The following is a 27998-nucleotide window of genomic DNA, read 5'->3' as shown; positions in this document are numbered from 1 at the left end:
GCAAAAGGTGAGGAAAGGCTGGCTGACTGGGACTAAGGCGCCACTATTTACTCGCTGTCGGATGAAGCTGAACGCTACTCTATCAAGGTCTAGCCAGCCCCGGTAAGTGACCTTGACAATCAGGACAATCGTAGCGGGCGCATATGTTTGGCTGACTTGCTGATACGTGACAATGGCGTCCATAATTTTCAGTCTTGATTAATTTCTGATGTCTCCAATTACACCATCTCCTTCTGTTTGAATTTCATTACCGGTAATACTTCATTAATTGCAATGGCCCCCAAGTCAAGATTGTTCCGACATATAAGTGTATACTACTGTGAAAGTAGTAACAACACGCACCCAAGAAAGAAAATAGAAACATAGAATAATGCGGTGGGATCCACTCAATCGGCGAATGGCATAATTCTTGGATTGCTGATATGTCAAATGCTCTGTAACAGCAGGCCCATGTGAGATGCAGTAAGAAGATAGCACATTGTAGCGGGAAGGGAAAAAATAATAAGCACAAAGGAAGTATGGGAAAAGCAAAAAATAACAAAACCAATATACTTGGTAAGATATGTAAGAACAGAGAAGGGCCTGTGAGGACTTTCTGTCAGCGTTACTGTGACGGGAGAAGTACCGGCTTGGACTTGGTTGTCCCTGAAGTACGCAGATAGCACTAGGAAACAAAAAGCATACCCATATTTTGCAACTTGCAAGAGTACCGAGAGTACGGAGTAGTTCAGCAACCAAAAGTTTGGACCCCGGCAGATCGTCCCACGTGATGCTTCGCGGGCCGAGGAAGGAATGCCTGGGGGTCTTAGTGGTGTATTACTACTAGTCTGGATACACTAAGCAGCTCACTAGTCCGCAATGGCCTCTTGACTAGCCGCATTTTGCTGAGCAACTTCTCAACAAGTCTGCCGCTTCCGATAACAGGGTACACCTGCGCCATCAATATCATCTTCCTCGTATACGAACCCTGGCACTGTGCTCTTACCTCAGCTCACGTGGCATAATCCTCAGATAACATCCTCTGTGCCTGCCGGGTCGTTACGAGCTTGCGTGTCTTCAGCCCAATCCCAATGGCGTCCCTGACTCTAGTTGTTGAGCCCCGGGGTAAGTTTCCTGGCCACCATCATCTCCCCTCCAGTCAAGGTCAATTGATATGTCCGAACCGAACTGACATTGGCTCTCCATTCTCTAGGCAAACCCATCAAGAAGCTCCCCAAGCAGGTTCAGGTGTCCTCCAATGCCTCAACCGCCGAAATCTACAACAAGCTCGCGGAAGCCTCGGGCTTCTCCATCCACCGTCTCCGGATCACCAAGGGTAGCGATCGCACTGTAGTCCCCAACTCCAAGGACTCAACTGTCGACGGAGTCGGTCTCAAGGAAAAGAGCGTCTTGCACGTCAAAGATCTCGGTTAGTAGATACGCTATCGCCATATCCCCACTCACTCACTAACAATCCCCATAATCTTCAGGCCCCCAACTTGGATGGCGCACCGTCTACATTATCGAATACCTCGGACCGCTCTTCATCCCGGCTCTCTTCCTCTTCCCTCTCCGCCCATATGTCTACTTTAACTTCGACAAGCCACTTCCCGACCCATCGCAGTTCCAGCTCCTGGTCTGCGCCCTCCTGACCATCCACTTCATCAAGCGCGAATACGAAACCGTCTTCGTCCACCGTTTCAGCAATGCCACCATGCCCGCGCGCAACATCGTCAAGAACAGCGGCCACTACTGGGTCCTAGCCGGCCTTAACATCGCCTACTGGGTCTTCCGCCCCGATTCCCCCGCCGCCACCATCCAGGACTCTTTCCTCCTCTACAGCGGCCTGGCATTGTTCATTTTCGGCGAGCTTGCGAACCTAAACGCTCACCTTGTGCTACGCGACCTGCGCCGTCCCGGTACCACGGAGAGAGGCATTCCCTCCGGATTTGGCTTCAACGTTGTCACCTGCCCCAACTACTTCTTTGAGGTTGTCAGCTGGGTGGGTATCTACCTGCTGAGCGGAATGAGCTGGAGTGTCCTGTTCTTCATTGTCGTCGGTACCGTGCAGATGGCTCTCTGGGCCAAGAAGAAGGAGCGCCGCTACCGCAAGGAGTTCGGTGACAAGTACAAGCGCAAGCGCTATGTTATCCTGCCTGGTCTGTACTAGACAAGAGCATGTTGCTTTGAGTAAAAGTACTATGCGTAATGTGCGAGGTTGTCAGCCTCGCATACATTTGTCTTGGCATTGGCCAAGTTTTACCCGGGACCTTGCATGGACCTCGACTGCGTTCGGGGTTAAGGTGTGGTGAGATATGAATGGTTCTCGACATCCGAGAAGATTACGGCGGAGTTTATTCTCTGCATGACAGTTTTGTCCTTCCATGTGTAACCTATTATGATAGATTATAGTCCGGTTGTTAGTTTATTTTACGAGAGTTATGCGGAGGGTTCTAGTTATTGACGTGGACGAATAATAATCATTTTTAATTTGAAGCAATAATGCTATTGGATTGCGAGGTATGGAGTAGTAGGTAACTCATGTAGCATCGGAATGAATGCGCTCGCTTCTCTATGGGATTAATATCACAGCACCAGAGGTCCGAAGACAATTTGTTCAAACAAAACTCCCAACACCAATGGGAAAATCAAAATCATACCCAAACTCCACCCAAAAGCAACGGTGGACATTACATTCGAAAAGCGAAAATAAGAAGACAGAAAGAGAAAGAAAGAGAAAGAAGAACGAGGTTACTCGTTCTTCATCTTCCCTGCCCAAAGCCGATAATACGGCTCCATTTCCTTCTCGCAACTCCGCTTCGTGTCGGTGTCACAGCCAAGGAATCGAATGACGAAGTCACCATCCTTATAGACACCGTCCACGGAAGCTCCGTTGGAATCTTTGCTGTAGGAATTGATGGTCCGCTGTGGAACCAGAGCCAATCTGGCCAAGATGGTCGGGTGCCATTGCACAATGTGATCCTGATGACGTGGGTTAGTTACTTAGTCTGGTGACACGGTAAAAAAGTAAATAAAATAGCGAGGAAAGATAAAAAAAGCAACAGAATTTTATAAAGCGAGCATCATACTAGAGGTGTACGATGCATAATGAAAAAAAGCTAAAGACGGAAGAAACGTAATTTGTCTTCTCACTTACCAGAACGTGGGTCTCGGCCTTCGCAAAGTTATAGCTAATGTACAGAGGGTCGAACCAGAAGTCGAGGAAGTATTTGGCAAAGTCGCCCTGTCGAAGGAGGAAGCTACCGGAGCTCAAATCCTCCGCATCAGTGGTCATGATGAGATCGACATCTCGGGGTTGTAGATGCGAGAATGTCTTGATGATGCTATCGGGAGGCACGACGGAGACGTCCTTGAGCATGAGGGATTCGAGACGGTCGTTGTCGAGGACGTGCGATTCAAGTGATTTTCCCGGGTTCATTATTAGGGCATGAGCGTCTAGGTGGAAGAAGTACTTTGAGTACGGGTTGGAGGCCATCGCGTGACGGAGGGCTGGAAGGACGGCCCAGGACTTCGGGGCGTTATCGAGGACGGTTTCGTAGTCGGACACGTTGGCGAAGAAGTTCGTATAGCCTGGATCGCAATTGTGAGACATTTGGAGTTACTCAACACGAGGGAGGTGACTGGGTTATTGTCGCCTTACCATGTCGCTTAGCATAGTCCTCTCTGTTCTTGACGATCTTCTGGATGTACTCGTTACTCCAAGCCGTCCGGTCTAGAACGGTGACGACGACGATGCTGGATGTTCCTGCTGGTACGGCGGGGGCCCCTGTACTTGTGTAGAAGAACTGGGAGAGAAGAAAGAAGACGGTGAGCAGGGAAAAGCCCAGGATGGCCACTGCTTTGAGCTGTTTCCTGCGCTGGAGTGAGATTCGCGACGAGCGAGCGTACGGAGGGGTTATCGGAGTCCTCCGCGGAGGCAGGGCGAATTGCATGATGGGTATATTCGTCCCCAGCGAGTAGATGCTGGGCGACTGTAAAAGATGTAAAGATAGTCAATTGCAGCTCCGATAGATCAGGACATTCTAGCACGTAGTATGAGCTTGGAGCGGAGGCAGCATCAATTGCTTGTAACTGATCCGGCTTCACGGGCTCATCTGCCGGATCCGGAAATGCGCCCGCGGATCTTTGTTGGTCCGAAAGATCGTAGCATTCCAGGGACAAAGCCGATGACCTTGCAGATTGGCTATTATTGAGACATTCCAAGGCCAGCGACGATGATTATTAATGGTTGGCTCATTATGAAGTAAGGTTGTGGTTGTTTGATGTCTATGTATAGATACGGTGTCTTCCCATTTGGGCATATGGGATCCCGCACATGTTCCTGCTGATGTATTGCATCCCAAACTACAAAGTAGCTTCCAGGGCCAATGGTAGCCTTCTGACGCGGTGTTAGATCAGTGTAAATGTAAGGACGGTTATTGGTCCATGTAAAATTACCACGTCGAGGGCTAATCTGCAGGTAGTATAACTGCATTAGTCCCTTCAACGCCATGTGCACACCAAGGTCAATTAATTCAAATCGCATTGGTAACATATAAATACACTGAAGAGCGAATCACGCAAATCCAAGCAGTCCATGCAAGATCTAAATAGCAGCTGTACAGTCGTCTTTTTCACCATCCGAGATATATGAAAGCGGTATGCAGACGCTGTCGACCATGACCAGAGAAATAATAATACAACAGACGCCCATCCGTTGGTCACCAGATAATCAACCGAAATTGACCGTCCCAAATCGAATTTACTAGAGACTTGCCCTGTAGGTCTTCTAGTATTGTTTCTCGTTGTACGTTGGCTTCGTGATCTCCTTGATATTCGTCTCCGCCTCCACCTGCGCCTTGATCTCGTCCTCCTTCTGCTTCACCCACTCCTCGAACGTAGGCGGTTCGGGCATACCAAGCTTTTTCCGCTCCTCCCGGAATCTCTCTTGAATCTTCGGTGTCTGCATGATCTGCCACCGCAACTCCCATCCAAAGATACCCATCTCCCTGATGCGGCCCGGGCGGTCGCTCAGAAGGTAGTTGTCGAGGCCACCGGCCTTCCGGATCGTGCGCAGCGCCTTGCGCGTGACCTTGATGAAAAGATCCTTTTCGAGTGCTTCGCTGTAGAGCTTCTTCCGACGAACGTTGGGCTTCCAGAATCGGCGGGTCTTGCCCTCGTTGCGGCCTTGTGAGATCTTGTTTCCGAATTGGATCATCGCGCCTCCGTAAAGACCGGAGTTGGACTGCTTGAAGACATAGTTCGGGCCGTAGGGGTAAGGAGGGATGTAATCCGGCAATTGTTTCGTCTTCTGTGCCGCCAATGTCGTGGAGAAGGAACGTTTGGAGGTCGTGACGGAAAGGTTGCGAAAAGCCGCAGAGAGGGAGAACGGAAGGGACATGGTCGAACGAGTCTGTAAACCCGCCATTGTGTAGATCAAAAGGTCGAGAGGCAGTCGACCATGACAGGGAATCGGTCGGGAAGAAGAAGAACAGGCGCCGGCAGAGCACAGCAAGAGCGGACGAGATAGTTGGAGATAGGCGTGGACCGTCCAGCACCGGATGGTGAAAGAATTTGGGGGTCGCGGCTGACCGCCTTGGCCACGGCCGGCTATCATTGATCGATCCTCCCCAGCTGCGCTTGAATTTCGGCCAGAAGCAGCTGCATCCAGACTCATCTTCCCTTTCATCATCTCTAGCTTTTCCTGATTCTGTCAGCTCTTCCTACTTCTCGTGTGCCTTCCTCCTTACCGGAACTTTCTACCCCACCACGATCGCATATCTGTGGCTTCCGAGTGAGGTCGCAATCCCTTCACCATGGTCCAAATCAGTGAAGTGAAGGGCAACTCGCGCGAGAACAGAACCGCAGCCCACACGCATATCAAGGGTCTTGGTCTACGACAAGATGGCACCGCGGAGGCTTCAGGAGATGGTTTCGTTGGACAGGCAACTGCCCGTGAGGTACGCGACAACATTGCCGCCTAGATCCCTCACTTTCCAAGCCCATGAGCCTTGTACTAACCGGAAGGATTGATAAAACAGGCATGCGGTGTCGTTGTTGACTTGATCAAGGCGAAGAAGATGGCCGGTCGGGCTGTCCTCCTGGCTGGTGGACCCGGAACTGGAAAGACTGCCCTGGCCCTCGCCGTGTCGCAGGAGCTGGGAACCAAAGTCCCGTTCTGTCCGATTGTTGGTAGTGAGATTTACTCTGCTGAGGTCAAGAAAACAGAGGCGCTCATGGAGAACTTCCGGAGGGCAATCGGTACGCGATCTATGCCATTCTGACGCGAACAACCCAATAGACTCTAATGCATCGATAGGTCTCCGTGTTCGCGAAACGAAGGAAGTATACGAAGGTGAAGTGACGGAACTCACCCCCGAAGAGACGGAGAACCCTCTGGGAGGATACGGACGCACGATCAGCCATCTCATCATCGGTCTGAAGTCCGCCAAGGGTACCAAGAAGCTGCGCCTGGACCCCAGCATCTACGAGGCCATCCAAAAGGAGCGTGTCACCGTGGGAGACGTCATTTACATCGAAGCGAATACTGGAGCCTGCAAGCGTGTCGGACGGTCCGACGCCTACGCCACCGAGTTCGATCTTGAAGCTGAGGAATACGTGCCCGTACCGAAGGGAGAGGTCCACAAGAAGAAGGAAATCGTCCAGGATGTGACACTGCACGATCTGGACATGGCCAATGCCCGGCCCCAGGGTGGACAGGATGTAATGAGCATGATGGGTCAGCTCATGAAGCCCAAGAAGACCGAGATTACGGAGAAGTTGCGCCAGGAGATCAACAAGGTCGTCAACCGCTACATCGACCAGGGCGTTGCGGAGCTCGTTCCCGGTGTCCTCTTCATCGACGAGGTGAATCATCTTAGGTCTTGAGTGCCTTACCTTACAATCAATTGCTAACCCCCACTCCTAGGTTCACATGCTCGACATCGAATGCTTCACATACCTCAACCGGGCCCTCGAGTCCTCTATCTCCCCCATTGTCATCCTTGCCTCCAACCGCGGCAACACTGTCATCCGCGGCACCGACGACATCTCCGCCGCCCACGGCATCCCTCCCGACCTTCTCGCTCGTCTCCTTATCATCCCCACCCACCCTTACTCTCCCGATGAGATCAAGACCATCATTCGCCTGCGCGCCAAGACGGAAGGCCTCAGTATCACCGACCCCGCCCTGGACAAGGTCGCCGAGCACGGCAGCAAGGTCAGCTTGCGGTATGCCCTGCAATTACTTACCCCGGCTAGCATCCTTGCCAAGGTAAATGGACGCCCAGGCGGCATCGAGGAAGCCGACGTGGCAGAGTGCGAAGACCTGTTCCTTGATGCGCGGAGGAGCGCCACGATCGTGAACCAGGATAGTGAGAAGTACCTCAAATAAACGGGAAGTGACATACCACTTGGCTGGATTTTTGGAGAACAGGCAAGACGGGGTGTGAAGAGAAAACAACCGAAAGAAACAAACACATACAAGAAAGCAATATGTATACCATGTCTGCAGGTCTTATTATATTTCCTAACTAAACCGGGAAGAGCGATTGCTTTTTCTGTTATGAATGAGCTATTTTACGTTAATGTCAACTACTAGTATTAGGGATTCTATTTTCAACCTCCAGAAACAAGTTTGTAATATTCCTTGTCTAGTAGTATCCATAAAATAAAACGTCCAGGGAATCTTCACTCTAAAAGATAAACAGAAGTATAAGAATATAAACATCATCAAGACCTCTTCTTCTTACCACCGGCAGTACTGGTATGGCACACCGGTCTAAACCTCGTCTTCGCCTTCCCAGCCACACCCGGCAAAGCCCTCAACAGGACCAAAACAAATCTCAGAATAAGAACATAAACATGAATCAAACGAATGATCGTCCGGACCACATTATCTCTCAGGCCGAGGCTCGGAGGAGGCCCTGATGCAGCCGCCTCCAATGGATCCTGGTGGAATTGCACGTGGAACGGGGCCTCGGCGCCTAAATCCTGGATGGCGATCTTGAGACCAGCCGTGATGGCATCTTCTAAGTGTCCGCGTCCTGTCCAGCAGAAACCGTAACTTAGACCACGTTTGTTCTGCATGGTGGGGAGATGATGTTGTGCTATCAGGGTCTGGGTACTTGGCTCCGGGTCGGTGAACTCCCATACGCCTTGCACGTGGCTTGGGTGCGGTGGGGTGAAGGGGTTTAGGGTGATGTATATGGGGCCGAAGAGGTGGGATGGGATGCTGTCGAGGAAGTTGGCGATGTAGCTGAGGCTGGAGATGTGAGATGTGGTGGTGCTTGGTTGGGTTTGCCAGTCTTGGTTGCTGGGGCCTAGGATGTAGTTGCAGGCGGGACCGGGATCCTCGACGTTGGGCATGAGCTGGTTTGTAGGTTAGTAGGCCATAGATAAGGGAAGTAGATGGGACGTACCAGAGGATCAGAATGTAGAACAGAAATGTTCCTAGTCGAAACTAAACTTCGGATGATCTCTTTTTCTTGCTCATTTGCGAGCGATCCCAGTATCTTGATGGTCTCCTGGCCGTTGACGGCGAAGATGATATGGTTGAAGAACAGTTCTTCGCCTGCAGATGTCATGATACCGTACTTCTTTCCATACTGAACAATCTCCGTTACTCTAGTCTTGAGATGAACCTTCGAGGATGGGAAGCTTTTGGTCATGGTCTGGATGAACTGGCTCACTCCTGGTCCGATACGACGCCAGTTTGGCAAGGCTTGACGAGGCTTCAGCAGCTGGTGATGATACAGGGCCTGGACGAGGGCTTTCGCAGGAACCCGTGGCAGGAACTTCCCCGCATTCGTGCTCCACAGAATGGACAGCAGTGGGGCTAGGTAGTTCTCGATGAAGGTATTGGAGTACTCTTCGCCTGCGAGGTACTCATGCGTGGATAACGACTGGGGATCCGTGGGTTTACAAGCCTCAAAGCCGGGATCGAGTACATCCACGGCCATGAATTTCAGCCAAATGGCATCGCACAGTATGCGATAGGTCTCTAAGTTGCAAAGTTGCCATGGACGAAGAAGAATGCTTTTCAGTATGCTACCACACCATTGGAAACTGTCAATCCCATCCGTAGCCCCAAAGGAGAACGGAGCCTTAACACTGGTAATCCCAAGGTGTTCTAATAACGAAACGAGGTTTGCTGAAGATGTGAATTAGCCAAGAAAGATACGGGCTGGGAAGTTGTCACTAACGAGAGGCCCCGGCATTGAAAGTGGGAGAACTTGTATTGACATCAACTCGGTGACCATTATGCTCAAAGGGCAGGGCAGTTACGCGCCCACCAAGAGAGTCTGAGGCTTCAAATAGATGAACGTCATGGGTGGAATTCTGCAACGCCCAGGTGGTCGTGATACCCGTGCAACCGCCCCCTATAACAGCAACCCGCTCAGGCTGAAAGGGCGGCATGAAAACAACAGCTGTTAGCGGCTAACCTTGCCATAGAGCAGGCCAACCGGAGAGAATGAAAAGAATATATCGGCACGAACTTAGGGCGCTGGAATGCTGATTCAAGACCAGGCTCAGTGTCTAGTAGACAGCTTGAAAAGGTTGTAGAGTACTCCTTGCCCTATCCGGAGATACTGGGATAGGGGACATTGATGTGGTAAAGTAGCAGAACAGTCTCACAGGAAGATCGAAGACAGGGTGACGACAGGTTTATCAAGACGACCATGTGCGCTCAGATCCCAACCTGCTACGCGCTCTTGTCCTCATGTGGCGGCCAAATGTGATCGCATCAGATGACAGACACAGCTAGGGCGGCTCAGTCGAAGTATTCAAGGAATGTTCCTTGAGATTAAGGAAGATCTACCGAAAAGAGAGCACAACCGAAAACTGGGGTAAATATGTGACTTGTCACTAGTGAGGGGGCCTAAGGAAATAGGCCCATTATATGAGTCGAGGAGGAAGCTCCACCGATCTGAGACGGAAATAATGAGGGGGGCGAATCCTAGAGAAGTTAATTGACCACGAGTCAGGGGACCATTCTCCTCGAAGGAATGGAAAGGAACAAGCCAACCATAATGTTAGCCTTCCACAAGCGAGGGTGAGCGCTGGGACCCTGGATTGGGGGAGGGGCATTCAACGGCACGATGGATGGAATCCATACAATGGATCTGTTGGTCGAACTTGGCGCCAGATGCGATGCAACAACAATTAGACTAATAAGTTAGTCTGGTTTAACGGCCGTTGAGCCCGACGACGTCAGCCGGATCCCTCTGCCTCGGTCGCCGATCACGTGTGCCCGTCGCCGTTCCTGTCATCGCCGCAGGCCAGCCAGTTGTCTCTCTCCATGCATCTGCCTATCCTATCTGCTTTCCATCCAGCTGCATCTCTGTCTGTCCTTAGGATATACTGGTTTTTCTTTTTCGAGCTGATTCTGGTTCATTCTCTCATAGACCGTGTCGTTCACTCCGTTGATTGTCCCAATCTCTTTCCCGGAGCAGCACGGGCGCCGCCAGCCACCACGGAAGATAAGGTGGCTACTCCGTACTATTCTCTCCACTTACTTGGATCCGCAACCCCTATCCACTGATTAATTCGGTCTCGATCGGCTGTGCAACATAACGAAAGACTCTTCAACCTACGCAAACCCCCCATCTAATATCATAATGTCGAACCCGTTGGACACCGATGCCGGCTCGGAGCTCTTCAGCAGCTACGAGACCGAGCTAAAGCTGGTACAAGCCGATTTGAATCAGAAGTTGGACCAAATCGCCGAGTCAAGCGGTGAACAACGAAAGTCAGCAATCAGGCAAGCCGAGAGAGCCCTGGATGAAGCCACGGAACTGGTATGTTCGACTAGCTTGTCAAAAAGCGCATTCCGCGTCAATTCCCCACTAACAAGCGGGAAAACAGCTAGATCAAATGCGCATGGAGAAACAGAATATCCCCTCAGCAGCACGATCGAAGATCAACACGCGCGTTCGAAACTACGCTACCGATATCGACGAGGCAAAGCGCAAGTTGAGGTCTCTCTCCGATGACCGCAAGGCGCTCTTCGGCGACCGCTACACAGATGATCCGCAGGACGAACATCTGGAACAAAGACAACAGCTCCTGTCTGGTACGGAGCGGTTGGAGCGCAGTTCCGCCCGGCTCCAGGAGAGTCAGCGCATCGCCCTCGAAACGGAGGATATTGGTCGCAACACCTTGGCCGACTTGAACCAGCAGCGCGAGACGATTATGAATGCGCGGGGTCGACTGCTCGAGAGCGAAGGATATGTGGACACCAGTATCAAGACACTAAGGGGCATGGCCCGTAGGTACTGTCCCCCTAGTTCTCAAAGACATTTGCTTCACTGCTTGTCACAGCCGCTTGATGCCCAAATGCTTACTGTCTTCTAGGATGGCTACGAATCGGTTGATCACAATCGCAATCATCACTGTCTTGATCTTGTTGATTTTCGCCGTTATCTACAGCAAGTTCCATTGAGCGTGGGTTTGGAAGGCGTTATTACCGGTGGCCTCTCTTTCATTTATTTCCCTCTTAACGACACCTATAAGTCTGCAGTCGCAGACACATCACGCAATGTTGTATGATAGCAACCCATCAGCTTTAATCAGGCGCCATGTTACATGTTCTAGTACCTCGCACAATTCCCTCGACAAGCCAAGCCCCAAGATGTCTAGAAAACTTAGAAAAAAAAACAACAATCAAGGGTATAATACATGGAAAAAAGAAAACCAAACAAAAAAAAAACACTAATTCATAATCCTCATCGCCCCAAAAGCAATATTGACCACGACCCCAACAAAGACCGCCAACCCCTTCCTCCAACTCCAAACCCCTTCCTCCCTCCTCAACCACATGGCACACCCAACCGGCCAAAAGAACCCCATCACCGCCCCCCAAAGCATATCATCCATCGCGCCCCTCGACCCAGCCCCAAACCCCCCATCATCCTCCGCAAACGACACCACCCCACCATCCCCGCCCCCTCCCCCAGCCGCCATAGCCGCCGTCGACCCCTCATCCATCCACCGATCCTCCAACTCCCGCAACTCCGCCCCCGACGGCATCGTATCCGGGGTATGCGACACCGACTGTACCGCTAGAAACTGCGACCGGAGGCCTGCCACCTCCGCGGGTGTAAACCCCGCCGAGAGTAACCGGTCGAAACCCCGTGGCGCGGGCGTCGTAGTACTAGCGTCACCGCCACTCTGTACATCTTTCTGTCGGTGCCCTCTGGCACTACCACCATCATGGTGAGTGTCTGATGGTGATTGTTCTTCGTCGTCGTGGAGTGTAGATGCGATCGACGCTTCCGCGGCAAGATCGGCCGCTGAGAGAACGATATCGCCGATGGAGCAGTGGATGTAGAGACGGGGATGGTCGCGGACGGGGGCTTTGCCTTTGCGGTTGGGATCGGAGGCCGGGTCTGAGGTGGTGTCATTGGGCGGGGAGGTTGTTGGTGGTCGCGGGGAGCGTGTGGGTGTGGGAGGGAGTTTGAGGGATACGGAGAGAGGGGTCTTGTCTTCGAGGCCACGGCCAGCGTGGATAAGGCGGAGACGGTGAGAGGAGAGATTAGGGGGAAGACGTGTGCGGATGAGTTGTTTTAGGCCCGCGGAGGTGGTGGTTTCCGGGGAGAAGATGTCGAGGGGGAGATCGGGGATGGAGGCGGAGAAGCGGATGGTCACGTAAAGGGGGTTGGAGGTTGAGGTTGAGGGTGGAAGGTCGAGGGGCGGAGGGGATTTTAGAAAGGATGATGATGCCATTGTGTCTATGTATAAGGGATCTGGGTTGAGGTAGTCTTGTGTTCAAGAATGAAGCCGGCGATGTCGGTACGTCACGGCTTGCTTACGATAACCTCCGATAAGGCTGTTGCCTGAGGTCTTCTGGGGGTTTGGCACGTGACTTATAGTTATAGGGAGGAGGACGTGTGATTGGCTGTACTGCTCCCCAGTAGAGTAAGTACATATGTTTATCGAGATCGTCAGTCTTTTAATGTTCTGAATGTGTATTTACTTCCATGTGCTATAGAACAAGCAGAGCATAAGCTTCTGAATGTTGCATGGCACTGCGACAGCTTTGCGTGACATTGCTCTCTGCAGCGGGCAGGACGCTCCTTCCGGGTACGGCCAATCATTATTTGTATATCTCTTAGGCAAATGCACTTAGATAGCGACAATCAACACTTGCTTTGACTACGTTTTCGTTTCCTCTACGTCTGACATAGATTCATACACCTTAGACCCGTTCGCTCCAGTACGGAGCACTCTCTAAATTGTCTTTGTAGGAGCTGTTTCGGAAAGTATTCAATGTGTGGCAATGCCATCCAGCGGTGGTGAGATGGCCCCTCAAGCACCGGATTATATCTTCGTTGAGACAACATCATTGAGACAATATCAGAAAATAGAAGGTGTAGGAAGACGGACAAATATAAGTAATTATACGCGACTTTCCCGAACGGGTAACTAGTTTGGAGCAAAAGCGACAGCGTCTGTGGGGTTTGATAAGACCGAGCCGGTCTCGTGATCGGCGTCTTCCCCTCATCCTCCTAGCTTATCATTATCCCTCCTTCCTATCTAAGTCCAGAAGTGTCAAAATGTTCTGAGATACAGACATTGTGGCGGATTAAATCGCTTGCCTAGGGGTTTTTACCTTGGTGCCTCGGGTGATTTTCACGATGCAAGCCGAGCCCCGCAAGTTGAAACGAACGGCGAATGCGTAAGAAACCTGGAAAATAATCTGGAAACTAGCTTATCGATGTTGACCCCGCTTATCCAGATGTATTGCTTGTCGCCAGAGCAAAATCAAATGCTCTGGGGTCGAACCATGCACCAATTGTCAGAGACGCGCTGTTCCTTGTCGGTTTTCCGAAGAAAATCGTAGGGTTCTGATATCGGAACGGTACCTTTCCAAATGAGATGATGGCTATGGATCATACGATGCTCATAATGCGGCAGGTGCCTCCGTGAGTTGCAGACACAGGCTAAAGAGCAGCATGAGACGACGAAGAAACGAACTCACGATGTTGCCTTCGAGGAAGTCGAAAGTATGTATATGACGCGGGCAAGTGCAGTTGTTACCTCGATGTAGTCTTACCCTGTTAGATGTTCTCGATTCAGAATCGCGTTCTCCAGGTGCAAATTGGCCCAGTCCATTTGGTCTGCCCTCAATGACGATGAGGAATACCCATGATAACCGATTATCCCGATGGAGTAAGACCAGACACTCTCCCCTCTGATGTAATACTGGTTGTTATGCGCATGCGGCTGACCTGACTAGTCTGGCTGGCTCCAACATCTACTTGGTCGTTTACCGCTCGTCTCACTTTGATGATGTCTCAAAGGCTGCATCCGGACGTGGCCTACGATATTCCCTACTATCTTGATGGAGATATCTATCCTCTACAATGGAAGTCGTCTTCTGATGCTGCTCCTGACATCAGCGGTCTCCCATCTATGGACTACGCTCTTTATCTCTTCAACACAGTCAAGTTCCATCTGGGCCAGACTTTCCGGCTCTTGGACGAGGAGACCTTCACAACGCATATGCAAGAGTTCTACTACGGCGATGCAACCAAGAAAGCAACTGATAGTCGGCTATGGTTCATCCAGTTTTTGCTAGTGTTGTCCTTCGGAAAAGCGTTTCTTGACCAGTCTAAGAAGAGAGACCCGCCAGGTGCAGCATACTTTGTTCGTGCCATGTCTTTAATGCCAGATTACAGTTCTATATGGAGAGATACCCTTCTGGCCATCGAGGTCATGGCTCTAGCAGCTTTGTATCTCTACTCGATTGATCGACGAGAGTCAGGACACCTTTTTGTAAGAACCTGGCTTGCTTTCAGAATTGCGCGGGGTGGGAAACCTAACGAAGTACAGGCTAGCCAGGCCATCCGGATTGCGCAACTTGAAGGTCTACACACGGAGCTTCCGGAGCAAGAACTGGGGGCAGCAGCTGTTGATCGCTGCCGTAATCTGTGGTGGACGCTGTACATTATGGACCGCCATTTTTCGTCATCACTTGGCATACCGATGATTGTGCATGATAGCGATGTCACAGCATTAATTGATTCCCCAACACAGTCGTGCCAGAGGAACGCTATGCTAAGTCTGAGAGTGAAGCTATCGCGGTTATTGTCCACAATACTTGGCAGTAGGTTTTAAATCACCATTACGAGAGGATATCGACTCATGGACGATAGCCGTTTACAGGACTGAGAGACGGCCCATCGAATCATTCATTGAGAAAACGAAGACTATTTTAAACACTATGGCAGATCTAGCTCGGGAATTGGAGGACTTTATCAATACCAAATTCGCAGGCCCGGTTAACTCCATGTCGAAAGGGATGCGACATATCCTCCTGCTATATCACGAGGTATGTCTGCTTTTGAGCAAATATAAAATCCAAACTAACTCATACTACTAGTGTGTCATCGTTGCCACACGGCCCCTCCTTCTAGCCGTTCTACGGGAGCGTCTGGATAAAATTGGCCTCCCTTTAGAATGCTGCCGCCGGATTGTCCCTCTCATGGAAACGCTGATGTCAACGGGGATCAACTCAGCGACCAAAAGTCTACAGTTACTCAAAGCTCTAGTGGACGAGGGCCTTCTAGGTGAGGAAATTCAGAAAGAACAATTATCAGCTACTAACCGCACCGCAGAATCATTCTTCCCCTTCGACCTAGAATTTACGTACGGCGCCGCTATCCACCTCACAATGGCCAGCGCCCTTGTACCTGGATTAGTCGGACAGCGCAGCTCCAACCAACAAGCCCATATGATTCTCGATGAAATCATCAGCAAGGGGAACCGCGTAGCCGAAATTCGCAAAGCTGATCTGACTCGTCTCGAGACCTTGTTCGAGGGACTAAAGGAGCGGTATGCGAATGCGGCGAATCACATCAGTACCGCGTTGGTTCCAGAGACGAGTGATGATGCGCATGAGCAGGATCATAGGCCAAATGACAACACCCAGTTATCGTTCATCACTGGGGATATAAATGTCTCAGAGGATGAGTTGCCTGAGCTGGGATTGACGTCTTATGATATCGCGGCCATTGTGGATCAGATAGATTACAATGCTAGCCCATCTTTCTGGCTAGCTCAGGAGGGGGAAGATTTGTGAGGTGTGGCATTGACTTACGTATATAGAGTCGTGTATATGGAGCTTCAAGGTGAGTGGAGCTTATAACTCGCATTTAAGGTGTTCTTGATGTCATCGAGAGCAGTAGCAGAGCATATGCACTGCAATTGAATATACACTCTGAATAGCAACTATACTACATCCAATACATAACTCTTAACTGATAATGGTCATATCCCGAGCTACACCTGAAGCGGTAGTACGGAAACAGACAACACCATCACTGTACTAGTCCACCAGTCCATTATATGATATCTCCAGACCAGTGCAGTAGACCCAGTCACAACATCTATCAATCACACATGTCAGCCCTATCATCGGATATGCCACCCGATCTCCGCAACGAAGCCGACCCGACCCGAGAGGGGAACTATATCACGCCCCTCGAGGCATAGTTCTAGATACAGAGACTACCAGCATCATCATACCGGCCAAAAAGCAATCTACATTTGAAAAACCGCTACGAAGTAGCAACAGCAACAACAACAACCAAAATGACCCGCCTCCCCCTCCCCATCCCACCCCCCATCCCAGCAACCTACACCCCGAAATCCTCCCTACGCACTATCCCCTCCACCACCCCAATCGAATACATCCTAGCCATCCTCTCCCGCGACGGCGGCGTAATCATCTCCGACTTCATCCCAAAGGAAGACCTCACCGCCATCGACTCCGACCTCACCCCATGGACCAGCAAGAAACCCACCTCCACCTCCACCTCCACAACCAACGGCGCCTTCACCACCATCCCCTCCCAAACGACCCTCATCCCCGGCCTGGTAGGCAAATCCCCCACCATCGCACGAATCACCGCGGAGCATCCCACCCTGGAAGCCCTGCGCACGCGCATCCTCGTGGACGAATGGTGCATCAACCGCGAAGACAGCGTGGAGCCGAACCGTCTCGAACCGTTACTCAGCCTCAGCGTGGCAATGAACATCGGGTACGGGGCGCCTCGTCAGCTCCTCCACCGGGACGATAATGTGCATCATGTGCGACATGAGTATCGCGAGTGGGAGTGGGGATGGGACCAGGTGAGTCAGTTTGGGTGTCTAATTGCGGGCTGCGATGTTAGTCGGGAGATGGGGGCGACGATGTTTGTGAAGGGGAGTCATCGGTGGGGGGATGAAAGGTGGGCGGAGGTTGACCATGAGAAGGGGGAGGTGTGTTTTGCTGGTACGTTACCTGCCCTACCTATCTATCTATCTACTACCCCCTTTATTGGCATTTTTCTGATGTCGGTGGTGTTGGGTATGGGTAGAGATGAAAGCCGGCTCAGCGCTGATATTCCTTGCCTCGGCGTACCATGGAGGAGGACATAACTCGCTCCCTGGGACGGTGAGGAATATGTACGGCTTATTCTTTTGTAGGGGTCATTTGCGGACGGAGGAGAATCAGTTCCTCGCTATCCCCAGAAGTGTGGTCACTAAGATGAGTCCGAAGATGTTGGAGTTGTTGGGGTATAAGAAGCCGACGACGGCGTTGGGAATCGTGGAAAATATTAGTCCTCATGAGGATGTTGAGGGGGTTTGGGAGAGGGTGGTGCGGTGATGTGCTTTTAGATTGATGTTATTGTGTTTTGAGGTTGTTTGTATGTGGTATGATGATCACTAGAAATCGAGATGGTCAGTGTTATCAATATGTTATGGGGGGCTGCAAGGGATGGTATTGCGAAAGTGGAAGTAGGAAATGCAGTAGGTAGAGTTGATGAATAAGTGCAGCCGTTCGAGATAGGAGACTTATTGTATTCTGGACATCTCAGCTTATGAGCACTTCATTTACTATCGGATGTGCAGGCACAAGCCGGGGTATCGCAGGGATCGGACAGGCCATCCGACATCTTAAATCAAGTACTCCGGATCTAATCTAAGGTTCCGAAGGAACCGAAAGGCCAATGCTGCATGTAAGCTCGGTGATTTTAGTCCTAATTTGGGTTATAGTTTTACTCGAGGTTTCTACGGTGTTCTGGAGATTATATAGTCATTTAGATTTATTGTTGTATTCACGATCGTCCTACATAAGTAGTGATAAAGTAATAATTGATCACGGCTTGTGTCGCTGAATCTTCAACAAATGTTGCCTGCGGTATCATGCAGTGCCGTCGATCATATGACAAAGTAGATATATTGCACAATAGTGGGCTCATTGCCCGGGAATCAATGTATGTCCAGCATGAAGCACTAAAAAAGAAGGGATTATCCGAACCCGCCAAACCCGCCACCAGTAAAACGCCGGCCAATGCACAAACGCGAGAAAACCCATGAATCCGCATAATTATGAACTCAAAACATATGAAAGGTGCCAATTCAGTTTCATAAATCAGACCATGAAGGATTCACCGCATCCACATTGTTCCTCTGCAGAAGTGATACGTTAGCAGCCGTTTCTGGGGTTTCCCGCGGACAAAGGGAAGCTTACTAATATTCGGGTTGCGGAAAACGAATCTCCTGCTCAGCTTGTCCTCCTGCCAGTCCATCTCGCTACCGATGATACTGAACAAGGCCTTGCTGTCGATGAGAACCTTGACACCGTCTTGCTCCACTACTTCGTCGAAAGTACCCGGCTTCTCCACGTACTCCAGGTGGTAGGCGAGACCGGAGCAGCCACGGTTCTTCACACCGACTCGAATCAGCTTGGGGTTCGGCTGTGAGAGGAGTTTGCGAAGCTGCTCAATAGCCACGGGGGTCAGCTTCATTGCGGCCTTCCTGGCACGCAGCTTGCGCCGGGGCTTCTCTGTGGGCTTGGCGGCGGTCTTTTCAGCGGGAGCAGGAGCGGGAGCAGGCTTGGACTTCTGGGCCTCGCTTTCCCGGAGGCTTAGGTCGGACAGGCCCTGCTGGCCGGGCAGCTGAGGCTGGGACATCTCACGAAGGGAAGGGAAGTCGGCGGCGATGGAAGTGTCAGAGATGCCCGTGTTCCGGGGCGGCGGGAAGGAGGTGGGCAGCGAGTGAGGACGGTAGGCAGTGGCAGTCTGCAATTCGCGCTTCGAGGACCGGTGAGCATTGCCGTATGACGAGAAGAGACGGCAGGTCTGCGTCGAGCGTCTGGAGGAGGACTGTCTGAGCCAGGTGAGGATCGTGGCGGATGATGTCACCGGCGAGGGCATGGTAGCTTTGCAAAGCGACATATTGGGAGAATGCGATGTGTTTGATGAAGAGGATGCTCTATACTGCAGTAGGAGTAACGGGGAGCTGAAATGTCATGGATTTAATCGTTGTGTTGTCGCTGAACGAAAAGGAATATGATGGAAAAGTGGAAGAATGATGGAGAGTCGGAAGTTGAGTCTGTTTGGGAGGCGGAAAGACTGCCGGCGGTCGGTTAAAAGGTGCCAGGGCCAGGACCCGGCGGGCCAATCAGCGTGGAGGTGTTTCTACACAAAGACGGTGGCGCCACTGCTGTGGCCTCAAATGAACGCCTGATCGAAGCCGGGGTTGTTGGGGAACTGTCCGTTGCAATCTAAATGGCCCCTCTATGACCCAGTGATCATGCAGCAGTCCCGTTTCCTTTCATTTCACTGACTTTGTTCATTGCTGAGCTGGCCCTGCGATTGCTACTCCTTTACTGTGATTGGCTTGATGCTCTTCACCGTTATTACTAACACGGCTGCCTGAGTAACGAGTCACCACACCACAATGAGTACCTCAGGCGTTAACCATGACTAATGGGATTCTGCTTTGTTGGATGTTTCAGGGGACAACAGCAAAGAGTTGCTGATCCTTGTCTATGTGTGACTATAGCAGAGTCGTTACGCACATGATCTATCCTTTATATGGGAGCATTATATCTACCCTTGTCACTCTAATAATGCAAGGTCATACATCATTTTTATTGTTATCAAGTGGTTAGTTTCACATGCCCCTGATTATGTCATCTTATGGTCGGCATGAGGAGAGGCACGTGTTGTCACTACAACGACAAGAAAGTCAAGGGACTGAATAAATGAAATTACTATCATCATAAAATTATGCTGGAAGAGAGCAGGAGGCTTGGACCTCCCCTACTTTCACACAATACAAAGCACAACCGTGGCGCCTTCATACATAAACCGTGGCTGGTGGGGGAGCAGGGGTGTTGCGTGGCTGGTGTGGGCTGGCCCGAATAGGCAGAAAAAGAGAAATGAAGTGGTGGTCGAATAAGCTGGCGACTACCATTTCATGTCCACTTCCAAGTCCTCTTCCATCGGCCCGCTCGTTATCGAATCTCATATTGGCTCTTTAAACTTCCCATCTGTGATGCTGGCAGCGGTCCCATGTTTAATGCTGACCGCCACTTCTCTCACCTAACGCAATGGAATCCCCCTTAACCCAACAAAGTAGACCCGAAACCTTCAAGCCTAAGATCGTGCAACTATACGAGAATCTATTCCAAGTATGTATCGTAGTCCCCGCGGCGTATATACCACTCCAGCTGACCCAATTTCTTAGACCACCGACTATGCAGAGCCATCGGAGGGATTTTGGCGCGAGTTCTTCTTGTTGCCTCCCGATCGTACTCGGCTTACTGCGGTCTTGAACCAGCTCAGTCCTGACGAGACCCTCAACTTGCAGGTGCGTCGCCACCATGCTTGGTCTATCAGTAGACAGTCCCTTTTAACACCCTAGCAGATCCAAACACAGCAACTCTTTGCTCGCGCAATTCGCGAAGCGGCCTCCACCTCCAGTCCGGTGGATTCCTATGCTCTCGAGGTACGTGTATTACCCGACGACTGTCATCACTTTCTAACCATGATCTAGACCTTGACGATCTTCTTAGCATGTGTCTTGAAGAAGAAGTACACCAACCCCAGCTCGGATGTCATTACTGTTCTTGCTGGTCTCGACCATGTAGACCATGTGATCTCCAACTTTGTCACTGTCCTGGATGGCATCATCCGGAACGGCAGCAGCTGTAAGTCCCTTCTCATGGGCGACATCACTTCGACCGTGCATTAACCAATGCCAGATGATATCCGTCTCAAGGCCATAAAAGCCGCCATCGCCATGACTAGCGGGGCGTACAAGACAAGTTTGGTCTCTTACTTCACACACCGGGACTTGTTTCCTTCTCTTATGAAGGTTTGTTACTTCCCAAGCAACCCATAACCAAGCTAATCGTCAATCCAGTTCGTCCAAGAGACGGAAACTCCAATGCAAATGTTCGAGCCATTCGTGCTTTTGGGTTTGCTGGCAAACTACAACAAGTTCGAATTCCAAAACCCCTACCAGCTGCGACTTGACGACTTTGTCAACGAGGCCAGTATCCAGAAGATTGCCAAGGGGGTCGGTCTCTCCTGTGGTGCTCTGCGAAACGGCTATGTTGCAGTGCAAGACGACTCTCCGGAGGGCTGGTCTCTCATCGGTACCCTGATCTATTTCGGTTTGGGTGTACTTGCCCCGGGCAAGAAAGACAAAGCTGGCACGCCAACCGCAGAAGAAGCCAAAGATCTGTTCGCAGCACTGTAAGCCTTTCCTCATTCCTAGAGGCTATCCCCCGCTAACAACACCAGACCGGCCCAACAAGCAGCCATCCTCCTCGCTACCTACGACTTCATTAACGCCAACAAGCTCTTCGGCTACCATCTCATCAGTGCAGCCCCCGAAAAGGACAACGAGGAGACACCATTCGCCTCTTTCCTTTCCCTCACTTCCTACCTCCTACAGCACGCCTATCGGTCCCCAAGAGTCGCCCACTACTCCGAGCTGAACCTCCTCACCCTGCGCATCCTCTCCGAAGACACCACGCTATGCAAGCAACTCTGCAGCGAAGAAAGCAAGCGCAGAGTGCGCCTCTGCCGTCAAAGACAGCCATATCTCCCTCTCGTCAACGGCGATCGAGTTCTAGTAACCGTCATCTTCGACATTCTCATCGACACCCTAACCCACAATCTCCGCCGCCGACTCGATGTCAACCTCTACAGGTAAAACCCCCTTCTCCTCAACCAAAAACACAAGTATCACCGACACTAACCGATAAAAGCCACTGCATATCCATCCTCCTCCGCCTCCTCACCTACCTCTCCATGAACAAAATCCGCCTCACCTACCACTGGTCCGAACTCTGGCGTACTCTCCTCTCCCTCACGCGCTTCCTAACCACCTACGCCCCGGACCTAACCAGCAACCCACACACCACAACCCTAACCACCACCCTCATCAACCTCATCGCCTTCTGCGTCTCCTCCGGCGACACCTTCCTCCCGGACCCCCTCTCCTACGACGACCTCTTCTATAAGCTCGTCGAAACCGGCCCCATCATCACGCGCTTCCGCGACGTCTACAACTTCAAGACATCCGCATCCGCATCCGCAGGCGCTGATACCAACAAGGAAGTCCACGTAGCCGCCATCGACACGCTGATTTCCGTCTCCACGCACTTCTACACGCTGTTGTTCGTGGACCCGGATCAGAATGCCGAAGCGGCGGGAAAGAGTGGAGAGGCGGCGCCGGTACCAGCGAACCTGAAAAAGAATCTGAGTCCTCGGGAAGTCCATCGAATCATCAAGCAGGGGTATGAGACGTTGAGCATTCAGCCGCCGGAGGGGCTGGGAGCGTGGACGAGGTATCGTGAGACGGACTGGAAGATGGAGTTAAAGAGGGCAGCGAGGTGTGCGGTCGATGATGCGAGGGGGTTGGTTGTTTAGGTTGTCGATGCTTCTTCTGTGTTGATTCGCGAGTGTCTATTGGCTGTGTTTTGTCTGTTGCTTGGGGTAGCGGATTAGATACTAGGTGATGGTGGAAATCCAGTTCTTGTTACTTTTGTTTTATACCTTCGCTGGCCAGTATTATGTTGAATATTCCCTGAGTTACACATATTGGAAAAAGTGATTGACATTCCAGTTCCGCTAGCTGAGTGATTCCAATTCTATCCTACTAATGGTACAGGAATAAAGTATGATCATCGCCGTAACATACATAAAAGCAACCTCAGTCTTTGCTAACTAACCATTTGTCGCAGCCCAAGTCGGTTGAACGCAATCGAATTAAAGAAGGGAGATAAGATATGCTCGAAGAAAAACGATGGAGAAAAGCAAACGCATTAATGATTCAATGGCACACGTCTAGACTAGACGCGATGTCGCAGTCCCAGGGGTTGGATTCGGGACGCCACGCGACTTTTCAATGTATTCATTGCTCGCAGTCATGTATCTCGTGGCAAAGTATCGGCTGGAGTTTTTGCTCAGCCAGATGGTGAACTTGGACAGTTCTTCGCGGAGTCTATTCGTTGACTGGAGGTCCATATTTGTCTGTGCAATGAGCTCGGGCATGGTAGCTATAGAGTATCTGTTAGTGATGTATATGGACAGATTAAGACAGAAAACTTACCAAAAAGACGAGTCAGATGCTCTGCACCGTAGATGTCGAGTGGTCCCTTGTCAGCGTAGTCGCCCGAGCCTGCCTCCCACTTTTTGCGGAGAGCCCGGTACTGCTCGCGTTCGAACCGGTATAGGAGAACCTTGTCAAGCGCTTTGTCGAAGTACTCGCGTACACCCATAACGACTTCTTCAAGGACGTCCGTATCAGCCGAGCTTGTGCGCTTGGGCTTCTCCTCATTGACGTAGTCGTCCAAAATCTGATTGACTGGGGACTTGGCAGGCAAGGCCACGACTTGCTGGTTCTTGGTGACATTTTCCCAATCATCCACTAGGAGAGACTTCAAGTTATCTGGCATTACGATCCTTACTGAAGGCCGCACGTAAAAGCTCTCCTCCTGTGATGACACAGTTAGTATGTGTGATCAACAGTGCTGCCCCGTGTGCGCACCGTCACTAGCGGTGTGACCGGCTACAGGGAATATTGAAGGCAAAAATGCAGCAGACTTACCTTTTCGATATCGTTGTCACGAGCTCTCTTGGTTCCGCGGCCAGGCACTGAGGTTTGCCTTTCCTCGCTGCCTCGGGCGGAACTGCGGTCGGAGCCTCCCCTCTTCTTGACAGAGGCTTTGGTGCTCTTCTGGCGGAATGCAGCCTCTGCCTCACGACGAAGAGTGGTGGCCAATTCTCTGTTTTCCTCCGTGAATTTACGAAGGCGGTCTTGGGGAACCCAGTCATCCCAGCTGAAAAGACAAAACTAGTGTCAGCAACTGTGGCTCTGACAAGGACACCTCTCCGTTCCGGTATGATGGTGGCTTCACCGGCAGAAGGGAAATTGCGCGAACCCGTCCTTCTGCCATGTAGAGTAGAACCACAATTCCATCCCAAGATAGGAGGTAGGAGAGTTTGGAGAGATGAGGGGGATAACACAAGGTTAGACGTACGTATTCTTCCAGCCCTTATAGTGGACTAGGTACTCGTAGGGACTCTTACGGTCCTCTGGGTCTGTATGCCTCAAGTCGAGGATTTTGGCCTCATACAGAATCTCATGATGAAAACAGAGAACCCTCTCGTCCTTCTGGTAGGTCATTTGGCTTGTTGGAGCCATTTTGAGATGAAGTGGCGCGTAGACAGATCAAGGGGTGTCTGCTGTCACTGAGGGGTAGGATGCTGTTATAGCAAATCAAAATACCAGCCACAGGTTTCACCAGTTTGATCGCGAGAAGAAACAAGTAAAAACACGGAGTAGATTGGTGAGACAGGTATTTAAGGTCTCGTCAAGTCAAATTTGCCTCTGCGCAGCACGTGCACTGAGATGAACAGTGACTGAAGCAAGCGAATAAAATAGCAACTGTGCGCACACGAGCAGGGGAGTGATGTGGCAGATGTGAGCCTTCACTAGGCCTTGCAGATAGCCAGTTTATAATGATTCTGGCTGGTTTGGAAGATAGTTGGTTGGCTCCAAGCAGTGTCAGAACCTCCGATATAAGACAGAAGCCGGTGGTCTCACAGTGAATGGCTAGTTATTCCCTGATTATTTCGGGAAGATGACTGGAACAAGACGAATCTCTCTGGTCCAATGCCAACTAGAGAGGATAATGGGGTTGCAGAAGTGGTGAGGGTTCAAAGCATGTCGCGGTTGGGACAAGAAGAGGAAGCGGAACGACTGAATGAGGAACGCGTCCAAAAGGCAAGTCACGAACTTTCCCGGCTAGTTTTAATTGCTTTGCCCGCCGCCATCTCATCCTCCTCTTTCTTTATTCCATCAACACCAGCAACGTATCATCAACATCTTGCTTACAAACCGGCTACGGTCGTTTACTTCAACAAGCTAAGCGCTGTTACTCAATCATTGTGCCACCCCAGCCACCTTGGTGTTCTGGTAACTTGATCGGCGCAAGACGCGATACACTCCGATTGAGGGTAACACAGCAGCGACAAGACGATATCACCTCAGAAGGCGAATCGAAGAAAGCCTCCAAAGGGCAATCGAGCTGCATTGAGTGTTAACCATATTTCCCTCGTTTGTTGGCTGCGCCATTCTGCTATTCATTCACCATGGCGCCTACGGAATCCTCAATCTTGGGCAATTTTCTGCTCTCACCGGCTCCTTTGCCGACGATCATGTCGTTACAGCAGTTTACTGAGCTCTTCCCAAAGCGTTTGCGGTCTCATCCGCATATCAGGGCGCTCTACCGCGAACTGCAAGAGCTACGGGAAAATGACATGGACCTCGTCAACGGTAACATTGACAAGGAGGTTCGCCAGGGGGAGACCCAAAAGGCAGAGCTCCGGAAGTCCGTCGCCAAAACAGGTGTTGACGGACTTAGCTCTAGCGATCAGCGTGAGATGGATATGGATGTCCAATTGTTTGGGCAAACATCGTCTTCCGACTATCATTCACCATCCAGTCTCCTGGATGCCATGGAGAAGGCCATCTCGGATATTGACCGTCAGGTTTCTGAGACCGATGAAGAAGCAACAGCGATCTTGACTATGCTCAACAACACGGTCGGAGAAATGAGCGACTTGCGCTACGGCAAAATGCAGGGCCCCGCCGGCACAAGCGGCGAAGACATGGTGAATGAAGCCATCCGAGGCTTGGGTCATCTGGAAGATGCGTGCTATCGTAAAAGCTGAGCCCTATATGGCAGGCGCATTACTATTATCGAGGATAATCTTCTCACACCTCCACCGGCCTAATTGTCAGGCACGGATAACATAACTTGCCTGCCTGCTCGAGTTGCATTGGCCAGATGCCGCGAAGCAACACTGCAGCACGGATACGTACATTGTGTGGGACCAATGTGCTCCAGCTCGGCAAGGCCTCTACATCCTTGGAACTAGTCTCCCTGGATGTTGGCAACCATTGACCGTTCTCTCAGAGCCTGACCAACCGCATGTACGTGCACATGGGTGATGCTTCAGACAGGATCATACCGGATTTGGGGGGCGGTAGAACAAGTCAACAGTACCTGTTTCCTTCACTTCTTGCGAGATATGACAGGACAAATATCCTAGAAATCTATGATATACAGTGTCCACAGTATTACACTGTTGCTCTTGTCTTCTCGATAAAATCGAAGACTCCGATGCAGGATAATACCCAATTCACCTTACTTATCAAATTGACAATCTATCCTTTCTGTGTCTCAGCTTCAGAAGACCTAATGTCTGTAAAGTGTAGCTTCTTAACTACCTTGGCGTCTTCAAAACCAAGCTCTTAACCATGTGCGACTTCGACAGCCGCCTTCATGGCACTACATCCCAAAGAGGAAATGCCGATAAGATACGGGATTGGCGTGACGCGCTAATCTTAATCTCTCTTTTCGCGACCTCCAATTCCCAGCCCAATTGCCACGCCCTCGATATCCTACTTTATACACTTTCCTCACACCAAAACAAATAGCTCAATTCCTCTTTCCTTCAAGACACTTTTCTGTAAGACAGTTATTCCAAAATGCCGTCAATACCCCTCCACCCTCGCGCGTCCAATCCCTCCGCACGCGTCAACAATCCCCTCCCACAGCTTCTACAAACCCCCTCCGGTCTTGCCCTCCTCGAGCTCCAAGGCACTATCAACATCCCCTCGCAAGAAAATAACGAAAACCATGACTCGTCAAGGTCATCACCTGACGGTCCCGGCAATCCCAATGGTGTCCCTGTGTTCGAAACTCCCATCGGCAAACTCATGTTCCCCGATTACTCTCCGCAGTTTACGGCACCAGACGATACAAAGTGGATGAAGAGGGTCTATCTATATGTTGGACGGTATCAGCGAATGACCGGAGAGGTCAAAAAGCTACCACAGCCACTTGCAATTGTGCAGCGGAGACAGAAGGAATTGGGTGCGGCCGCTGACGACAAAGAAGAGTTGGAGATTGTCGAGATCGTGAAGTACAAGATCTACTTTAAGAGTAGACCTGAGCCTGTCAATGATATCTGAAGTGGGACTCAGCGGATCAAAGACGGACAAAACCACGTTTTGGAGATCTCGCATTGCGCAGGTTGGCTATGGACACGTTGAATGCAGCGTGTGCGGACAGACTGAGCCCGTCGGAACTCAGGCGTGATGCTCTAGTCCCATCAAGGATATCATCCATGAATTCGTCGATCGCTTAGCGCCGAGCTAACAAAAACGACTCACATACATATAGTTCGCTCGATGGCGGAGATTGATAGTCGGTCTGGAGTACATTTCGTGGGGATATTGCATACAACATGCCGGTTACTGGCCCTGGTTATAAGCCATTCTCCTTTCACATACGTGGTGTCAATGGAACCCGATTTCCCAATTAGAGTCACCATTCAGCTGGCTAGGGAAACGATTGATATGAGTCTCAGAGGTCCTTCTGTGTCGAGTCAGGCTATATTACTCGATATGCTGGGAATGTCTGGCAGAAGGCCATTCCCAACACCTCGAGGGTGAACCGTTCGCCTACCGGAGTCTGAAGGCGCATTTTTTATGCGGTCTTTATGGGTCCAATTAGCAGGGTTCTTCATGATGAAGGCTAAGCTCATGACCCTGATGAGTTAGTTGACTTCTGCGCTGTCTATCCAACTCGTCCAAATATGCCACGATACTATCACAGTTGGCACCCGACGGCGTGCGTCTGGCATGGCCTTTCTTGG

At 50.9% G+C, this 27998-nt stretch overlaps 13 protein-coding genes across 13 annotated transcripts; 7 read left to right on the top strand and 6 right to left on the bottom strand.

The window, feature by feature from the left end:
• The first annotated feature begins 869 nt into the window (after positions 1–869).
• On the top strand, positions 870–2480 carry BO88DRAFT_379989 (trans-2-enoyl-CoA reductase (NADPH) TSC13). The gene is made up of 3 exons (XM_025704508.1): positions 870–1104; positions 1193–1408; positions 1470–2480. The coding sequence occupies exons 1-3, from the start codon at positions 1071–1073 to the stop codon at positions 2147–2149; spliced, it is 930 nt and encodes a 309-aa protein (XP_025567290.1). The 5' UTR covers positions 870–1070; the 3' UTR covers positions 2150–2480.
• On the bottom strand, positions 2477–4216 carry BO88DRAFT_401113 (putative alpha-1,6-mannosyltransferase subunit). Its single transcript, XM_025705759.1, has 3 exons — positions 3641–4216; positions 3137–3570; positions 2477–2961 (listed from the first exon to the last, which is right to left on the bottom strand). Exons 1-3 carry the CDS (start codon positions 3930–3932, stop codon positions 2731–2733), a joined length of 957 nt encoding a protein of 318 aa, XP_025567289.1. The 5' UTR covers positions 3933–4216; the 3' UTR covers positions 2477–2730.
• Positions 4217–4504: 288 nt separating this feature from the next.
• BO88DRAFT_401112 (mitochondrial 54S ribosomal protein bL28m) lies at positions 4505–5501 on the bottom strand. The gene has a single exon (XM_025705758.1). It carries the CDS (start codon positions 5405–5407, stop codon positions 4769–4771), a length of 639 nt encoding a protein of 212 aa, XP_025567288.1. The 5' UTR covers positions 5408–5501; the 3' UTR covers positions 4505–4768.
• Positions 5502–5636: 135 nt separating this feature from the next.
• Positions 5637–7599, top strand: rvb1 (RuvB family ATP-dependent DNA helicase pontin). The gene is made up of 4 exons (XM_025705757.1): positions 5637–5939; positions 6021–6240; positions 6299–6846; positions 6908–7599. The coding sequence occupies exons 2-4, from the start codon at positions 6060–6062 to the stop codon at positions 7370–7372; spliced, it is 1194 nt and encodes a 397-aa protein (XP_025567287.1). The 5' UTR covers positions 5637–5939; positions 6021–6059; the 3' UTR covers positions 7373–7599.
• A 111-nt stretch (positions 7600–7710) lies between these two features.
• Positions 7711–9396, bottom strand: BO88DRAFT_329917 (uncharacterized protein; the record flags this gene model as incomplete). The annotated part of the gene is made up of 3 exons (XM_025702615.1): positions 7711–8349; positions 8400–9130; positions 9183–9396. 3 exons carry the CDS (start codon positions 9394–9396, stop codon positions 7711–7713), a joined length of 1584 nt encoding a protein of 527 aa, XP_025567286.1.
• A 1202-nt stretch (positions 9397–10598) lies between these two features.
• BO88DRAFT_449364 (v-SNARE protein VTI1) lies at positions 10599–11422 on the top strand (the record flags this gene model as incomplete). The annotated part of the gene is made up of 3 exons (XM_025710492.1): positions 10599–10778; positions 10846–11252; positions 11335–11422. The coding sequence occupies 3 exons, from the start codon at positions 10599–10601 to the stop codon at positions 11420–11422; spliced, it is 675 nt and encodes a 224-aa protein (XP_025567285.1).
• Positions 11423–11475: 53 nt separating this feature from the next.
• Positions 11476–12773, bottom strand: BO88DRAFT_357055 (DSC3 family protein). Its single transcript, XM_025703750.1, has one exon. The coding sequence runs from the start codon at positions 12703–12705 to the stop codon at positions 11692–11694; it is 1014 nt and encodes a 337-aa protein (XP_025567284.1). The 5' UTR covers positions 12706–12773; the 3' UTR covers positions 11476–11691.
• Positions 12774–13616: 843 nt separating this feature from the next.
• BO88DRAFT_357054 (Zn(II)2Cys6 transcription factor) lies at positions 13617–16106 on the top strand (the record flags this gene model as incomplete). Its single annotated transcript, XM_025703749.1, has 9 exons — positions 13617–13657; positions 13718–13840; positions 13897–13985; positions 14074–14151; positions 14219–14757; positions 14815–15088; positions 15138–15313; positions 15365–15551; positions 15600–16106. The coding sequence occupies 9 exons, from the start codon at positions 13617–13619 to the stop codon at positions 16061–16063; spliced, it is 1971 nt and encodes a 656-aa protein (XP_025567283.1). The 3' UTR covers positions 16064–16106.
• Positions 16107–16575: 469 nt separating this feature from the next.
• BO88DRAFT_484411 (phytanoyl-CoA dioxygenase family protein) lies at positions 16576–17898 on the top strand (the record flags this gene model as incomplete). Its single annotated transcript, XM_025712278.1, has 2 exons — positions 16576–17257; positions 17343–17898. 2 exons carry the CDS (start codon positions 16576–16578, stop codon positions 17630–17632), a joined length of 972 nt encoding a protein of 323 aa, XP_025567282.1. The 3' UTR covers positions 17633–17898.
• A 424-nt stretch (positions 17899–18322) lies between these two features.
• Positions 18323–19191, bottom strand: isa1 (Fe-binding Fe/S cluster assembly protein ISA1). Its single transcript, XM_025705756.1, has 2 exons — positions 18500–19191; positions 18323–18438 (listed from the first exon to the last, which is right to left on the bottom strand). The coding sequence occupies exons 1-2, from the start codon at positions 19182–19184 to the stop codon at positions 18401–18403; spliced, it is 723 nt and encodes a 240-aa protein (XP_025567281.1). The 5' UTR covers positions 19185–19191; the 3' UTR covers positions 18323–18400.
• A 1174-nt stretch (positions 19192–20365) lies between these two features.
• BO88DRAFT_410891 (ARMH3 family protein) lies at positions 20366–22697 on the top strand (the record flags this gene model as incomplete). The annotated part of the gene is made up of 8 exons (XM_025708018.1): positions 20366–20446; positions 20503–20625; positions 20683–20763; positions 20812–20965; positions 21020–21132; positions 21181–21515; positions 21540–21974; positions 22034–22697. 8 exons carry the CDS (start codon positions 20366–20368, stop codon positions 22695–22697), a joined length of 1986 nt encoding a protein of 661 aa, XP_025567280.1.
• A 208-nt stretch (positions 22698–22905) lies between these two features.
• BO88DRAFT_97531 (MRG family protein) lies at positions 22906–24661 on the bottom strand. Its single transcript, XM_025713299.1, has 4 exons — positions 24311–24661; positions 23878–24109; positions 23380–23764; positions 22906–23326 (listed from the first exon to the last, which is right to left on the bottom strand). The coding sequence occupies exons 1-4, from the start codon at positions 24472–24474 to the stop codon at positions 23115–23117; spliced, it is 993 nt and encodes a 330-aa protein (XP_025567279.1). The 5' UTR covers positions 24475–24661; the 3' UTR covers positions 22906–23114.
• Positions 24662–25424: 763 nt separating this feature from the next.
• On the top strand, positions 25425–27312 carry BO88DRAFT_329852 (uncharacterized protein; the record flags this gene model as incomplete). Its single annotated transcript, XM_025702612.1, has 2 exons — positions 25425–25987; positions 26817–27312. 2 exons carry the CDS (start codon positions 25425–25427, stop codon positions 27310–27312), a joined length of 1059 nt encoding a protein of 352 aa, XP_025567278.1.
• Positions 27313–27998: the final 686 nt, after the last annotated feature.

Source organism: Aspergillus vadensis (assembly GCF_003184925.1).
Source record: "Aspergillus vadensis CBS 113365 unplaced genomic scaffold BO88scaffold_2, whole genome shotgun sequence".
NCBI lineage: Eukaryota > Fungi > Ascomycota > Eurotiomycetes > Eurotiales > Aspergillaceae > Aspergillus > Aspergillus vadensis.
Note: the sequence above shows the minus strand (reverse complement) of the source record. Positions and strands in the feature narration are given on the sequence as shown.

Coding starts and splice junctions, on each gene's coding strand:
- BO88DRAFT_379989 (XM_025704508.1), top strand. CDS start 1,071: ATGGCGTCCCTGACTCTAGTTGTTGAGCCCCGGG. Junction 1,105..1,192: donor TCTAGTTGTTGAGCCCCGGG/GTAAGTTTCCTG, acceptor TCCATTCTCTAG/GCAAACCCATCAAGAAGCTC. Junction 1,409..1,469: donor CTTGCACGTCAAAGATCTCG/GTTAGTAGATAC, acceptor CATAATCTTCAG/GCCCCCAACTTGGATGGCGC.
- BO88DRAFT_401113 (XM_025705759.1), bottom strand. CDS start 3,932: ATGCAATTCGCCCTGCCTCCGCGGAGGACTCCGATAACCCCTCCGTAC. Junction 3,571..3,640: donor GGACTATGCTAAGCGACATG/GTAAGGCGACAA, acceptor ATTGCGATCCAG/GCTATACGAACTTCTTCGCC. Junction 2,962..3,136: donor AGGCCGAGACCCACGTTCTG/GTAAGTGAGAAG, acceptor CCACGTCATCAG/GATCACATTGTGCAATGGCA.
- BO88DRAFT_401112 (XM_025705758.1), bottom strand. CDS start 5,407: ATGGCGGGTTTACAGACTCGTTCGACCATGTCCCTTCCGTTCTCCCTC.
- rvb1 (XM_025705757.1), top strand. CDS start 6,060: ATGGCCGGTCGGGCTGTCCTCCTGGCTGGTGGACCCGGAACTGGAAAG. Junction 6,241..6,298: donor GAACTTCCGGAGGGCAATCG/GTACGCGATCTA, acceptor ATGCATCGATAG/GTCTCCGTGTTCGCGAAACG. Junction 6,847..6,907: donor GTGTCCTCTTCATCGACGAG/GTGAATCATCTT, acceptor CCCCACTCCTAG/GTTCACATGCTCGACATCGA.
- BO88DRAFT_357055 (XM_025703750.1), bottom strand. CDS start 12,705: ATGGCATCATCATCCTTTCTAAAATCCCCTCCGCCCCTCGACCTTCCA.
- isa1 (XM_025705756.1), bottom strand. CDS start 19,184: ATGCCCTCGCCGGTGACATCATCCGCCACGATCCTCACCTGGCTCAGA. Junction 18,439..18,499: donor TTTCCGCAACCCGAATATTA/GTAAGCTTCCCT, acceptor TCACTTCTGCAG/AGGAACAATGTGGATGCGGT.
- BO88DRAFT_97531 (XM_025713299.1), bottom strand. CDS start 24,474: ATGGCTCCAACAAGCCAAATGACCTACCAGAAGGACGAGAGGGTTCTC. Junction 24,110..24,310: donor TATAAGGGCTGGAAGAATAC/GTACGTCTAACC, acceptor TTGTCTTTTCAG/CTGGGATGACTGGGTTCCCC. Junction 23,327..23,379: donor GCATCTGACTCGTCTTTTTG/GTAAGTTTTCTG, acceptor GATACTCTATAG/CTACCATGCCCGAGCTCATT.